General features: G+C 44.1%; 2 protein-coding genes across 2 annotated transcripts; one reads left to right on the top strand and one right to left on the bottom strand.

The window, feature by feature from the left end:
- The first annotated feature begins 1,515 nt into the window (after positions 1–1,515).
- LOC102230774 (CB1 cannabinoid receptor-interacting protein 1-like) lies at positions 1,516–4,534 on the top strand. Its single transcript, XM_005816998.2, has 3 exons — positions 1,516–1,851; positions 2,861–3,005; positions 3,567–4,534. The coding sequence occupies exons 1-3, from the start codon at positions 1,673–1,675 to the stop codon at positions 3,729–3,731; spliced, it is 489 nt and encodes a 162-aa protein (XP_005817055.1). The 5' UTR covers positions 1,516–1,672; the 3' UTR covers positions 3,732–4,534.
- A 6,077-nt stretch (positions 4,535–10,611) lies between these two features.
- Positions 10,612–13,980, bottom strand: etaa1 (ETAA1, ATR kinase activator). The gene is made up of 6 exons (XM_023333101.1): positions 13,207–13,980; positions 12,681–12,812; positions 12,532–12,605; positions 12,343–12,455; positions 11,184–12,211; positions 10,612–11,081 (listed from the first exon to the last, which is right to left on the bottom strand). Exons 1-6 carry the CDS (start codon positions 13,343–13,345, stop codon positions 10,993–10,995), a joined length of 1,575 nt encoding a protein of 524 aa, XP_023188869.1. The 5' UTR covers positions 13,346–13,980; the 3' UTR covers positions 10,612–10,992.
- Between the last annotated feature and the right edge of the window lie 1,344 nt (positions 13,981–15,324).

Here is a 15,324-nt window from a genome sequence, read left to right as displayed (position 1 = left end):
TTTCATGTTCGTGTAGCAGTGTGATGTTATTACACTAGATTGTAAAGTGAGAAGCTATTCCGGTAGGAAATTATATGAGCACCGACAGCTTTTATTTTGAAAAGACGACCAATCCATTTCAAAACAGTGGGTAACTTCCTGTCCCAAAATTATTATCTTTATTCAAATTTAATATGTTGTGAATAAAACTGTGAATTATTACCTTTAATGTTTAACATATTGAGTTCATAGATTGTTGTTTAAAGTATCAGTTCGAAATTTAAAAAGAAAAGTTATCGGGTCATACCATTATAACCTGTGAAAGGTTTTCCCACGCTTTCCGTCGCGCTCTTTCTGTTCGGATCCCGTGGGAGAAGGTATGAAGTTTTGCTTTTTGTGTTTAATAAGTGTATTTTAAGGGTAATAAGTGTTAGTTTTATTACTGTTTTTGTAAAACAATGGGTGTTGAAGCACTTAACCTGCAGTTAGCAGTTATCTAGCTGCTCTTCTGATACATGAAGCATTGCTTCATCTATGTGCTGAAAATAGTATTGTTCATGATTAAACAGGCGCTGTGGAACACTGTGAAAAGAAAAGCCTGTTCTTGATCACTATTTTCTGCCATTTGAATGCAGGTATGTGATGTTTCATTATTATTTTTGGTGGGATTATTTGGTTTAATTATTCTGTTTAATTATTTCTTTTCTTATTCATGTACTGTTTAAGATTATTATGTCCATGTTTGGGCTTAGTTATTAATTAGTGTTGCAATTGTTTTTATTTTGCAAGGTAAATGTGTTACTTTACACAAGTCACAGGCTCTTTCTGTTCGGATCCCGTGGGAGAAGGCGCTGTGGAACACTGTGAAAAGAAAAGCCTGTTCTTGATTACTATTTTCTGCCATTTGAATGCAGGATCATTAAAAGTGCTTTCCAATCAGCTGTGGTCTGGCTGTGGTCACTCTTCTACAAGACACAACGCAGAATCAGCTACGCTACATTCGCTCATGTTCCCTGGAGCAGACAGACGTTTTCATGCATCAACTGTTTCTGCAGAGCATTCAGCCTCTGGATTACACTGTAAAACTGAAAACCTGCATAAAACCTCAATCATGATTTAAAAACATAAAACATGTCAAAAATCTGAGTAATTTGACAACAGCTGAACGACTGATTAAAGCTTTGATGGTTTTTAGCTTGAACTGCCAGAGAGCAAAACGTTTCTGAATTTCTGAGATGTTTTTCTATGTGGCTGAAAAGTCAATAGAATTTGAAATATTTCTAAATGTACAGTATAATAGTTGAAATGACCACAAGTCAAAGAAGAAGCTGAACATTTTGATCTGAATTATTGAACACTGATAATCGATCACCGTAAATTAAGTTTAAAGGAAATAAAAAACACAAGAAGAGAAATAATCGGAGTTATGATGACAACTTGATCCAAACATTTAAAAACTGAAACGTGTCACTTTATTTGCTTAAATGACTAAAACGACATGAAGCTCCAAACACGATCAAATGGAAAAAACGGAAAACTAAAAAATAAACAACCCTAAACTAAAAAGTTCGGAAATGACGTCATCAGTGTTGAGCCAGGGCTGGCTCAGCTCTTATTGTGAAAGGTGCGACCGGAAGCCGCTGGTCCCTCTCAGCATCCTCTCCTCCAGCAGCCGGAGCCGCATCCCGGGAACATGGACGACGTCCCGCCGATCATCACCATCCAGGTCGCGCTCCGGATCCAGCCGAACGACGGACCCGTCTTCTTCAAGGTGGACGGAACCCGCTTCGGCCAGAGCCGAACCATCAAGCTGCTGACCGGCTCCAAGTACCGGGTCGAGGTGGCGGTGAAGCCCGGAGCCCTGGAGGCCACGTAAGATCCCTGCGCGCTGCACGGCGGGGGTGGGAGGTCAGAGGTCATCAGGAGAGGAGAGGAGAGGAGAGGAAGAGGAGGACGAAGAAAAGAGAGCGGCCTCCTCTTCGTCCTCCTCTTCCTCCTGCAGGCCGCAGCATCCGACACCCCCTGAATAAATGATGCGGGTTCAGGTTGAAGCTCCTTCAGAGAAATCAGCCAATATTCCCGATAATTATTGGTAATAACCTGGAGACACGTGACTCCTTAAAACAACAGAAGCTCTCAATTTAATGAAATGAGGAGAAATGTGTTTATGAACGTCATAATGTCGTCATAATGCTGCGTCACAGCAGGGGCGGTCCCAGAGAATGTCCCCCAGGAGCAGGCGCCCCAAAAACATCCATTTCAATCATCCCTTTTTTTCTTCTTCATTTTTTATGATGGCGTTATAACAAAAAAGAAAATTATATATAATGTCCTCTTTTTTCATCTCTTCAGAATAAAAGCACAAAAGAAATTATATATAAATCCTTTTTTTTCTTAGAGTGGCACAAAAAGTAAAGAAAAAAGGTCTAATTTATTTTTTCTTCTTTATTTCTTGGTGCAACTTCAGAAAAAAAGAAATGATCAATAATTTCTTAGGTGTGAAAACTAAAAAAAAAAACATTTTTTAGGATGTTGCAACTAAGTAAGGGATGAAGAACACAGAGAAGAAAATAGGATTTATATGTATGTCATGATATGGATTTTCTTTATTAATTAGGTTTTTGTCTTGATTGTTAAGACAGTCTTTGTATGGGGGGTATATTTCAGGTGGGGCCACGGCCCCCCGAGCCCCCCTCAGAATATTCCAGAAGCGTTTCTGAAAAACTGATTCCAAAATTCAACAGGAAGAATTCTGGAAAACTTCTGGCTCACGTTCCTCCAGCTCTGGATTCCAGGTTCTGGTTCAGAGTCCAGGTTGGACCGTGAGTCCGACCCCTGAGGTCATGTGACGAGCCCTTCCTCTTCCTCCTCTTCCTCGCAGCAACATGAACATCGGAGGAATCGTGTTCCCTCTGGAGCAGCAGTCCAGAGACGAGGAGTCGGTGGTTTACCACGGGCGCTACGACACCGAGGGCGTCCCACACACCAAGAGCGGAGACCGCCAGCCCGTCCAAGTCAGCATAGAGGTGAGGTCGTGACCCCAAGGAGGTACTGAGACCTGAGGGAGTTCAGAGGAACATGGGGGCTCTGCTGACCTTTAACCTCAGAGGAACTGGAGCCTCGATTTATCCTCAGGGGTCCGTTTACATCAGACCCGCCAAGTTTCCCGTTTTGGTCGTGAAACTACCGCATTTCCCGCTCTGCCTCCCGTATCAATATTTTATTATAATGTAAAATAATAAAGATTTATAAAACCTGAGCTTCTGCTCAGCAGTCTGACTGACGCCATGAAGGGTCAAAGTTCATTTCCTGCCATGAAACTCAGCGACTATTTCAGAGATTCCTCAATGCTTTTCATTTCAGCTCGACTATAGAAATTACACATAGATAGAAATGTCTGCAGCAAGGCCAGCCTCAGGTTCTGAACAGCCACCTGCCGGCGGACCGGACCGGACCGGACCGGGCCAGGAGCCCAAAAACATGCCTGTTTTTAAATCCAAAACTAATAGGTTCAGTTCAGCAGATGAACCTGAACATGAACAGTTCTGATGCTGGTTCTGGTTCTGATGCTGGTTCTGTCTCTGCAGTTCAACAAGGCCGGGTCGTTCGAGACGGTCTGGCAGGTCAAGTTCTACAACTACTACAAGCGGGAGCACTGCCAGTTCGGCAACAACTTCAGCAACATCGAGTACGAGTGCAAACCCAACGAGACCCGGACCCTGATGTGGATCAACAAGGAGGCCTTCAACTGAGCCGGGCCAGAACCGCTCCCCGTTCCTCTGCCCCACCAGAACCGGGCTGGTCTTCAGCTGAACACAACCGGTTCTGACCCGGTCTGAACCGGAGCAGAACCGGTCCGCATCTGTTCACTAAAGACCAGAATGAAGAACGGTTCTGTTTAAAGGTTCTGATCCGGTCCTTCGTGGTCTACTTCAATGCAGCCAAATTAAACTGGTCAAACTGGTTCGGTTCTCCAGGTCCGGTCCATCCCAGTCCCACCAGAACCACCGGGACGTCTGAGCCGGATTGGGCTCATGTTGGAATCTTCTGGCTGCTTGGAAGGAAAACCCGGGCCGGATCAGAACTTCGGATCAGAACCGGATCCGTTTGAGTGTTCTGATTGTTTTCTGTCTATTTTTGTTTCATTGAGAAACTTTGAGTTCAGTCACAGAACGATGAAACCAACCAGCTTTCACGCTGACACTCAGACTTGTCTGGGACTATTTTCAGCAGCGGATGAATCCGTCATCTGTCTTCTGCTGTGAGGAGGACTTCTTCTTCTTCTGTGGTTTTCTCCTCATACGGTGCTTCTCTCTGCTGCAGCCGCCGATTTCAAAGATTCATTTTGCCAAATCTGATGTGTTGCTTCTTGTTTTGTATTCAGATGTAGGGTAGCTGGGAATAAAGCCGTGTTCTGGAGTTCCTGTGGGCCTCATCACTGACCGAACCGGATCTGGTCTGGTCCAGTCCAGGTCGGAGCTGACGGAGTGGACAGGAAGTCAGAACCAGAAGCCTGACCGGTCCTCTTTATGTTAATAAAAACTGATTTACTTTAGAGTCTAAGCTCAATTCATTGGAATGGGTCAGTACCAGAACCAGACCCATCTGTGACCACACCCCTTTATTTTAAGGATTATTTAGTTTAAAAACCAAACAGAACATGAACATTTTCATACTCTCAACATGTTAACATGTTGTTGATATGTTGTTAACACGATAGCAATGTGTAAACATCCTGTTGTTTACCTGTTAAAAGTCTCGTATTTTTGGCCTGGATGGCCTTCCATACCCACCAAGCAGCAGCGTCACTATTTAGAGGTTCGCTGTGGAATCTGTTCTGGACACAAAGTTCTTACCTCGCTTCTTCGTCCGATTTAAAGGAACATGTTGAGTCACGGCGCGGTCAGACCTTAACAGGAAGCTCCACCAGGTGGCGGAGGAGAGCGACGCGTCGCAGGAAGAACCTTCAACGGTTCCCCACAGGGGCGGGGCCAGAAAAATGTTCCCTCGGGTGGGGCCAGCGTTGTTCAGCGTTGGAGCCACTTTGGAGCACAACATACATATTTTCAAAAATAATTCACTAAAGGCCGATAATTTTTTCTTGAAGTGAATAAATGTACAGCTGTATTTATAAATATATGCATTCACTGCTGCCACCAACTGTTCTGGAGGGGAACTGCTGGCTCCAGGGAGGGAAAGTTATGCCAATTCCCAGGCCCCCTGACCGACAGGGGGCCTGGGAATTTATTTATTTATTTTTTCATAGAAATACAAAAAAAAATTGTAGCCCTGTCAATTACAAAATTAATCATATTGTGTTTTCTAAAATAGTTTTTAGCAGTAAAAACCAAACACATCCATATTCGCCCTGAACCTCCTGGATCTGCATGAAATGGTTCCTGGTGACGATGTTCAGCAGCAGACAGTGGAAAACAAGAACCACTGAGTGTTACTAAGCTGCTAAGAAAAATATAAAAAAATGAAAAATAGACAGAGAGAGAATTGAGTCAATTTATAACCCAGTTTTTCTCTGAGAGGTAGTAGCATACTTAGCTTAGCTACAGACTGTTTGCTTCCTTTCCATTAGCATTTAATGAATTAAGGAAAGAAATGACCAAGATATTCATATATTTAAAGTGTCTCTGTACCTTTTACTACTTAACAGGTGAGTCAGTCAGCAGCAGCTCTAAACCTCCTGAGTGAAATTAAAGCTGCAGTTTGTAACTTTTAGAAAAATGTTTTCACATATTTGTTAAAACTGACATTATATTGTGACAGTTTAGCATGACAGATAATCTGTTAAAAATCTATTTCCTCTGCTTTCTCCCATCGAGAAACAACCAATCAGAGGCAGGAGGCGGGTTTTAGCGCTGTCAATCACAATCTCCTGTGCAGTGTTGTGTAGTAACGAAGTAAAAATACTTCACTACTTTACTTAAGTATATTTTGGAGTACTTCATACTTTCCTCGAGTATGAAAATTTTTGATGACTTTCACTTTTACTTCACTATATTTCCGAACTTAATTGCGTACTTTTACTCCGATACATTTTCAATGTGTTGTTTAGTTACTCGTTACAAAAAAGCGAGAGAGAGAAACAAAGTGTTTTGATCCCACCTACTGATTAGCAAGTAGCAAGCAGGCTACCGAACAAAGTCGGTAGCCTGCTTGCCTGGGCTTGTTCATCACCACCTCCAATAGGATACACCTGTTTCGCTTCTCCCATTAAACACAAAGCAAGTCTCGCAATCAGCAGCAGCCACATGGAGGAGGAGACGGAGACCACGACTGCAACTACGTTGGACACGGCTCCAGGGGAACCACCAGCTGGTGATGAGAGCCCATGGCCTTATTTAAATACAATACACTCTTTCGTGGGTGTTAAAGATTCGTCGTACCGCATGCAGTTTATGTTATTCCTGCCCGAAGATGTGGAAATTCTATCTTACAAAAACTCCCCGTCCAGGTAACGTCTTATGAAATGGTTATAATCCTCCTGTTTCAGTAACTATAGCTTGGTCACTAGACACTACTGTATTGTGAAACGTTGACCATAAATGAACTTTGTTTGGCAGTGTTTCAGTTCCATACGTGGTGTATTTAGCTGAGGCTTAATGTTGACTGTAGCAGGCTACCTAGACTCCTCTGTTCAAGGGGGGACAGAAGCCATAGCGACAGCAATTTAGACTAAATTTAACGAATACAGGAAAGGCATGCAAGTTCAAAACCAGGTTTACAGATGCCAATAAGCTGCATTTCCCTCCCAGTTCTTTTTTTCTTTTGCATAATGACCAGTTGTGTGCACCACCTACTGACTGTAGCATTGACTGATTCACTGATTTGTGAAGTAGAGTAATCGTAACAGATCTTTTTCTTCATGTTGGCCGCATTTTCTGTACTATTTATTTTTCTCATTTTCAGCACTGACCTTACTTGAAGGGAAAACTTAAGGTTTACAAAAACTTTGTATTTTCTGTCCTGGAGGGTTTACTAAGAAGCTGGTTCAGTTGTAAAGCAGGTTAAGTTAACCTTGTGCTATAGGTAAAGCACCTAAATGATGCCTGCAGGTATATCTATTAGCAGGTTTAATTTTGCCTGCACTTGGTTGTGTACATTATTTTAAGTGTATTTGACAAGTTTACCAAAATATAAAAAATGTCATTCAACCTGCATTTGCTTTGTTTTACTTTTTACTTGTACTTTTCATTACATTACTTGAGTACATCCATTTTTACAGTAATTTCCATACTTAAGTACAAGAAGTTTCAGATACTTTAAGACTTTAACTCAAGTAACATTTCAGTCAGTGACTTGGACTTTTACCAAAGTCATATTTTGGAGAGGTACTTGTACTTTTACTTGACTCTGAGATTTCAGTACTTTATACAACACTGCTCATGTGGCTGCTCATCCCTATGCTGTAGCTAGCGCAGCCTGTTGTAAATGCTCAGTCTAGTTAGCATAGCTACCAGTGATAGCAGATACACATTTTCCTGTTATGATCAGTTGATTGACAGCGCTAAGCCCCTCCTCCTGGTTCTGATTGGTGGTTTTTGGCTGGAACGGTTCTTTACTTTAACCAGTAATAGTTCAGGTGGAGGAGATTGATTTTTTTCACAGATTATCTGTCTCATAACAAACTGTGACAACATGATGGCAGCTTTAACAAATATGGAGAAAACATTTTTTAATGAAAGTTATAAACTGCAGCTTGAATAAAATGCAACTACATAAAATTTTTTGAGAAGTCTGGATGCTTTATGTACATTCTGCATGTTGCCTCTGACTTGCTGGTGGGGAAACATTTCAGTATCTAAAACTGATAGAAAAATGTGATCAACCTGCAAACTGTGTGAGGACTGTTGGATGTAAAATTCATGAGCAGTAAATATTGTGCTAGTATCAGCATTGAACGAAAGAAAGCAAAGCTTTAAAATTGTGACGCTATGATGGGTCAGATGGACTCAAGAAATTGTAACAGCAGCTGCGTTGGGGCCAATTTAAGTTTTGGTCCTGGGGCCCAAGATTCCTGGCGGCTGGTCTGGAGAGTCATTGGGATCTTCGACACGGACGGGAACAGGGAGATCGACTTTATCGGCACGTATGAACAGTTCAGTTACGTATGAACAGTTCAGTTACGTATGAACAGTTCAGTTACGTATGAACAGTTCAGTTACGTATGAACAGTTCAGTTACGTATGAACAGTTCAGTTATGTATGAACTTTGTCTCCATCATGATGTTATGATTTAAATCTGAATTTCTTTACTGCTTTGAACAGATCAGAGGTTTTAAATTTGGATTTAGAAAATAATTTCCAACATTATTAAAACTTGTCCAGTTCAGAGTGACAAGGATCAGATTTAGTTCAGTGAAGAAACGGAGTCAGTCTGAACGTCAACATGAACAGCTTTTAATAAATCATTATTTAATAAATCATTGTTTCTAATGGGGAAAATATTCTGATCATTTTCTGATAACTGTTAAGGAAGAATAATTTATAAATTAACTTTGGAAAAAAGTTTGGCTCTCTCTTCCTCTGGATCCCAGGTCCTTTCAGCGGGCGACGTGCGGCCACCAGGAAAACAACACTGCATGTTGACGTCACAGAATTACAGAGTTTAATCCCATACAAGGCAACGTATGAATCAACAACAAAACTGCAGAGGAACAGAGATATACATTCATTACCTGAGACAGACAAAGACAGACAAACAAAGACGCGTCTTTGGAGAGAGCTGATGCAAAAAAGCAAAATAGTGGCAGCTATCTGAATTATTACTCCTGTGCACGAACTCTTATACTGAAGGTATGTCTTTCCTTTTTAATATATTCAATTAAGGCGTACCTCTGGTTGACCAACTGGAAGCTACCTTGGAGACTCAGAGAAACTTAGAACTCCCCCTAATTTACGCCAAAGATCAAAGGCCATTTGCTCTCTTGGTAAAACAAAAGAGCCAACAGCTGCGTCCTGGCTTCCTGGTTTCTACGGTCATTTGGGTAAAGAAAAACATAAGATAAGATTTCACAGATACCTGTGGAATCCGGAGTCTCTCCCATTATCTCTCCTTACATAAATTCTCAGGACAAACTTAAATCCAGTAATTTGGTTCAAGGAAAGGTTATCTTCACCAAAACCCCATTTAGCATAAATCCTGAGCAATTTTCTAATACTAAACAAAACATTTTCATTCAAACAATTTCCATTTGATTCTGATATTGTCACAGATAGTACAATTTTAAATACATTCATCATTTACTAGATTAGTAGTTCTACAATTAGATAATACAATCTTCGTTAAAAACATGCTATTAGTACCTAGAAAAATGTCTTAGAAATTAAATGTTAGTGGTTTCAATATTCTATGTTCTATGTTGCTATCTTCCTTAGCTGGGCTCTGGGTTTTCTAATAACAGGCGGCTCCACCAGGTGGCGCTCTCTCCACAGCCTGAGCCTCCATAAAACGGAAGCTGGAAGCTGGAGGCCAGGTGTTCACTTCCTGTGTGTGAGACCAGGTGTGTGTCGGGCTCATGCTGTTTGCTGGCTGTGTGTTTGGAGGAAAACTGTTTTAAATCGATTCTCTTAATGACTTTGTGCTGATGTGTGTTTTTATTCAAAGCTGCTTTATTAATGACGCAGCGCAGCGTCACCTGGGCGTGACGCCGCAGGTAGGTTGATACATTAGTCTCTATTAACCAGAATGAATTGGATGGTTTTGGTTTTATATAATTGTTTTTTTTTTTGGTAGGGCTGCAGCAGATTTATTACATCTAGTTTAACTTCAGAGGTCTGGTTAATGCGATGCAGGTATTCAGTGTTTTAATGTTTTAGATCGATTTGATTAAAATGATTTAATAAATTTTGGAATTTCTATTTTTGTGTAAATGTACTGAGTGTATTGATCAATATGTATCCATAGAGAGATGTTTATGTATGTTTTGGCTCTAATAAAAAAAAAGATTTAATAAGCATTTAGTAATTTTTGTCTTTTTGTTTTATCACTGCTTCCTTTTAGAGTTTGGTTTTCTTGTTAGTGCGTCCAGTTTGGGTTGTTTGTGGTCAGACTGACAACCTAACATTGTTTATTATTGTTTAGTTATTATTTTCCTGAATACTCAGGTTTCAGTGGCTGTTGATCTTAAATATCTGAGAGCCGATCCTGTTGGAGTGATCTCCAGTTTGGATTGCATGTGATCATTCTGCAGTGAATCCAGTGGATCTTCAGTTTTCAGTGGTTTTTAAATTTGGTTGAACTTTATTGGATTGACTACAAATGGATAAAGTTAACGGGAAACTCTCTTATTTATGTAACAATAAATATTGTTAATTAACTTTATTCTGGTTGTTTATTGCCCTTGGGCTTGACGGAGTTATAACACTAACTAAATATGCGATTTTAATAATTGGTTAATGAAATATTTAGCGACTTGCCTTCCTAAGTAGTTTGAAATTGTGACATTTATAAATGTACTGCATGCTGAAAAATGATTTAGCATTTCATTGTCTCTATAGCTGCTAAATAACCTGCTAACATGGCTGTTAGCTCTTGACTTTGTCTTCAGTTTGGAGACAGGAAGCTGCAGGAACGCATCACTTCCTCTCAACTGGAGATGATTCATCAGGTCAGTGCAGTTCAGGTAAAGTCCTTTTATTAACATCAGATTCAACAAGGTGCAGATCAGTGAGGAGGCTGCTGAGGCCTTAAAGGGACAGTACAATTAGCATCTGCTGCTCGGTGAGCCCCGCAGCTCCTGATGACGTCACAGAAGGTAGATTGATTCCAGTCCGCCAGAAATCTTCAGCTTTATGGATAAAACATAAACGCTGAGGATGAAATAAACTGTTGAAGTTTCTGAAACTTGAAAAACATTTTTAAGGAATTTCCATAACTTCCATTTCAGAACCGACAGAAAAAGAGTCTAAAGTCCTACTGCGGCTTGTCCTGCGGTCCCTGAACGCATCATCGCCGTTTTAAACCCACAACATAAAAAACTGGTTCTGGGTCGGTCTGGGTCAGCCGGTTCCGGTCGGAGCCAGCCGCCGCCGCCGCCTCTCCAGCGCCTGCTGCTTCTTCAGCTCGATTTCAGCGGCCGAGCATTTCCCTGCAGCGACAGGAAATGACATCATCAACTCCAGCTATGACATCACGCTGATGAAATCGGCTGTTTCCATGGTAACAGCAGGTTGGGCTGGGGGGGCCTCACCTTTCTCGGTTGCCATGGTTACCCGGTCGCAGGGCCTCCTGAAGGTGAAGCACCGGGCGTCTTTGGGTCGCAGCGCCGCCGACGGTTCTGACCCGGTTCTGTTCCTGAAGACGGCGCGGCCGATTGGCTGCTTCACCGGAGCGGCGGCCAATGAGCAGCCAGCCTGTCCGGCCGGGTCCGGTCGAATCCGGTTCCCAGAGTTTCGGTGGGTCGGCTGCAGCGCCGCCCTCTGATCGGACCCGGTCCGGTTCGTTTGGACCTGGATCCGGTTCTCCAGGTCTTCACACATCTCACACAGCAGGTCGTCAGACGGGCCGTCCCAGACCGGTTCCGACCGAAACACAGAGTCCAGATGGCCCAGGACTTCCGGCCCATCGGAACCGGGCCGGTTCATTGGGTCGCTCCAGAACCACTGGGATTCTGGTTCCAAGCTGCACATCTGACCCGGTTCTGGAGCTCTGAAGACAGAGGAGAACCGGTTCTGTTCTGTTCTCGTTTGGACCCACTTCCCAGAACCAGAACTCCAGTCTGGGTTCCAGGTTGGGTCCTGGTTCTCTTTCTCAGTTCTTATTCCGACAGACGGAGCGACCCAACCCTGACCAGAACCAGCCGGGTTCTGGGTGGAGCAGAGCTTTGGAACCAGGAAACGGTCCGGGTTCTGGGTCATCTCCAGAACCAGCGAGTCGTTTAGCAGGTCGTCGTTCTCCCAGTCGTCCTCTAACTGGTTCTGAACCGACCCGGGTCCGCTGCGCGTCCCGGAGCCGGCTGGACTAGAATCACACAGGGACGATGAACCTGGTCGGTTCTGAGTCGGACCTTGACCCGGGGTTCTGCTCGGCGTCTGGGTCGGACCGTCAAGCAGGAAGTCCAGGTCATCCTGCAGGAAGCCTGGGTCAGGCCGTGGTTCCGATCCAAAAGACCTGGGGCCCTGACCTTCCTCGGTCAGAATCTCCTCTAGGTCCTGGTTCTGGAACAGGTTCTGGTCCAGCTGCCTGGCGAGCCACAGCAGGTTCTCCACTCCGGTCGCTCTGCAGGAAACGGAACCAAAATTAAATTCTGGTTCTGGAGCGGTTCCATCCTGCCACGCCGACCAGAACAGGGTCTCTTGGTTCTGGATCTCAGCTTCTCCTCTGCTCAGAACCGGGCCTCCAGAACCCACCTGGGAGAGCGCCTCTTGGCCCGCGGGCCCTGTGGGTCCGGGGTGCAGGGAATGGCGGCGCTGTCTCCGATCCACTGCTGCAGCGCCGGTTCTGTGACCCGCGGCCGGCCGTGCTGCAGACATAATCAGAACATTAGCCGGGGTTCTGGTTCGGCCCGGTTCCACCGGACCCGACCAGACGCTGCTGACCTCTGGAGCGATCCTGCTGACGATCTCTGAGATGTTCACGGCGCCTCCGGCGGCGGCCTTTTTCCCTCTTGTTCCTGAACGCAACACAACGCAACGTCAGGGAACCGGAGCAGGAAGAGGAGAACCAGGAGGTTCTGCCAGAACTTTACCGGATCGGCGGGGCGACGGGGACGCGGCGTCCCAGACGATGTCCTGCTGGAGATCCGGGTCGTTGTGCGGGGAGTTCGGGCCCGGAACCGAACTGGGTTTGGTTCTGGAGATTCTGGTGGGAGTCTTGAACTCTATGAAGATGAAACTGTTAGAATCTGATCCGATCCAGAACATTTCCACGAACAGAACCAGAAGTGAGCAGAACTCTGATAGTGGATCAAACATCCTGATTACAGATTTTCATGTTTTCATGAAACCGAACCGAACCGAACCTTGACTGTCTGGGCTCTGACAGACAACTAAACTGAAACATTTCGAGATATTTAAATCGGATTTGACAAATCAGAAATCTGTTCTGTGCCGAATAAAAGTCTGTATAGAACTCTTTGTAAAAGCATTGTTCCTGGATCGGAACCGGCTCACCAGCGGATAAATCTGGAGAAAACCTAAAACAACAGAATTCTGAATGGAATCAGGCGGACAGCCTGAGCCGCCGGGATCCGAACAGAACCTGTCCGTTCAGACCTGGTTCTCCCCCGGTCCGGGTGGACTCCAGGACCGCCGCCGCTCCAGTCTGGCTCTGTCTGAGGCTGCGGCTCAGGCGGTTCCTCCTCGGAGCTCCGGCCGCCGCCAGCGGCTCCAGCCGCCTTCCGCCTCCGTTCATGGCGGACTGCGGATAAAACTCAAACTGACATCAGTTCAAAATTATTTGGAGAATTTGAACATCGCGCCATGTTGCCTCTTTCCCAGAGTTCCTTTTGGCAGTGCGTTCAAGAGCGTAGACATAATATAAAGAGTAGACCCAGCGTTGGCTGCTGTGGCGCAGGAAACACGGCGGCCATCTTGGAACGGTCGTCCCTCCTACTCAAGTACACCCAAGTAACGGTGTAACACCGGGTTCAGCTATGAAGGCTAACCGAGACTTTGTAAATCTTTAAAAGTTGTAATTATTCCCTAACATTGATTTAGATTATGCGACAGAAGGAGGCAAAGACTGTTATTGGTGTGTAATTCTTTAACTCTGTCTAAAGTAAGGTGGCTGTCGTTTTGGTTTTGAAGGTTTCATAAAGACACGATGTGAGGAAGAAGAGAGAAATGTGTTTAAGGAGAACCGGATCCGCTGCTGCTGAATCTCTGAAGCTACAACTGCGTGGCTGGAAAACATGAATAAAACCTACATAGACAGTATGTATATACGCATGTAAATATGTGTAGTTTAATGCATATTATACAGTTTTAATCATATTTGCCTATTTCTCTATTATTGTATTGTTTATTGTTTATTTACATGTATTACTAAATAATATATTAAAAAATTATGACTGGTTGTATGTCAGGAACTGCCTAATGTCTGCTCAGCATATGGTGTTGTTGCGCAACACCCCCCCCCTCCTTTCTGTCTCTACTCTCTCACTCTCTGCTTCCTCTTCTGAGAGGGGAGATGTGCTACCAGCTCTCCATCTAACGGGTCAATTGAGTTTCCTAAATCTGCCGGGATTTACCCTGTCCAGAACTGAAGTAAACTCTGTTTAAGCTGGTTTCGAGAAACGATTCACCTGATTTTTAACGGCCTACATCCAGGTGTCCCACCCTTCTTCCCTCTGTGAATTAGCCAGACTGAGCAGCCTACAGCCAACTAGTTTCACAGAGCACACCTGTTAACGGTCGCTCGTTCTCTTATTTTACAACTTGCATTTGTTATTGAACCAGGTAGGTTTTAGTGACTCGGGCGAGTCCCAAGGATGACGTTTTAAATTTGGGCTACCAGCAACCTATAAAACATTTTAAACTTTTTCCTCTCCAGAATCAAACATCACAGCTATTTTACAACCATCAAAGAACTTTAAGGTGACTCATTAACTGAATGTCCACAACATCTTTTAGATTTTCTTTATGCTAAATATTTTATTAGTAAGGCATTTTTGCAAGGGTCAGTACAGCTTAATTCAGTAGCAGAAATAATCAAATAAGTAAAATCAGTCATCTAGTCTATCTTTCCCTACTGCTGACACTGAGAACTAAAAAAGGAACCTTTGAGAGAGACGGACAGAGCCTGGCGCCTCGAACCCCAGACCTGGCACGACGACGAAGAAGGTGCTGCAGCAGGAGGAAGACGCCGATCGATGAAGGCCAGGATCTCCGCAGGTCTGATGATGAAGAAGGTGTTGCAGCAGGAGGAAGATGTTGATCAGCGAAGGCAGGAATCTCTGTAGGTCTGATGAGCCTCCTCTCCGCATGGATGGTGAGGTCACACAGGACTTGGTGCTGGCAGGAAGGAAGGCACCAGTTCTTCTTCTTTGTCTTTGCCTTTGTCTTCATCTTTGTCTTTGGGGTCTGAACCCAGCCGATGAGAGAAGTGCGATTTGAAGCCACAGGTTGTAGGGCTGACGGGTTGGTCCCCATGGCCGGACAGTCTTCGGCTCCGTGGCCCCGGCTCTTCTTCAGCTGCAGAGTTCTTTGTCCATCTCTTGGCTCGAAGCTGCCCGGAGGATCCAACGAACGGTTCCTCTTTTGCACTCACCTTTTATAGGGTTTCTGACTGCTCAGACAGATGATCTCATATCCATCACTGTCTTACAGACATTTCCTGATGTCTGTGCTAATGTCTCAGGGTTGCTCAACCTCCTATGTCCCTTGTCTTCA

The sequence above is a fragment of the Xiphophorus maculatus genome, chromosome 5 (assembly GCF_002775205.1).
Source record: "Xiphophorus maculatus strain JP 163 A chromosome 5, X_maculatus-5.0-male, whole genome shotgun sequence".
Classification (NCBI taxonomy): domain Eukaryota; kingdom Metazoa; phylum Chordata; class Actinopteri; order Cyprinodontiformes; family Poeciliidae; genus Xiphophorus; species Xiphophorus maculatus.
Note: the sequence above shows the minus strand (reverse complement) of the source record. Positions and strands in the feature narration are given on the sequence as shown.

What these genes read in the sequence shown, in the direction of transcription:
- LOC102230774 (XM_005816998.2), top strand. Translation starts at nt 1,673, where the DNA reads ATGGACGACGTCCCGCCGATCATCACCATCCAGGTCGCGCTCCGGATC. An exon ending in CCCGGAGCCCTGGAGGCCAC is followed by an intron (nt 1,852 to 2,860) that starts GTAAGATCCCTG and finishes TCTTCCTCGCAG; the next exon opens with CAACATGAACATCGGAGGAA. An exon ending in CCGTCCAAGTCAGCATAGAG is followed by an intron (nt 3,006 to 3,566) that starts GTGAGGTCGTGA and finishes CTGTCTCTGCAG; the next exon opens with TTCAACAAGGCCGGGTCGTT.
- etaa1 (XM_023333101.1), bottom strand. Translation starts at nt 13,345, where the DNA reads ATGAACGGAGGCGGAAGGCGGCTGGAGCCGCTGGCGGCGGCCGGAGCT. An exon ending in CCCGTCGCCCCGCCGATCCG is followed by an intron (nt 12,606 to 12,680) that starts GTAAAGTTCTGG and finishes TGTTGCGTTCAG; the next exon opens with GAACAAGAGGGAAAAAGGCC. An exon ending in AACCATGGCAACCGAGAAAG is followed by an intron (nt 11,082 to 11,183) that starts GTGAGGCCCCCC and finishes CTGTCGCTGCAG; the next exon opens with GGAAATGCTCGGCCGCTGAA.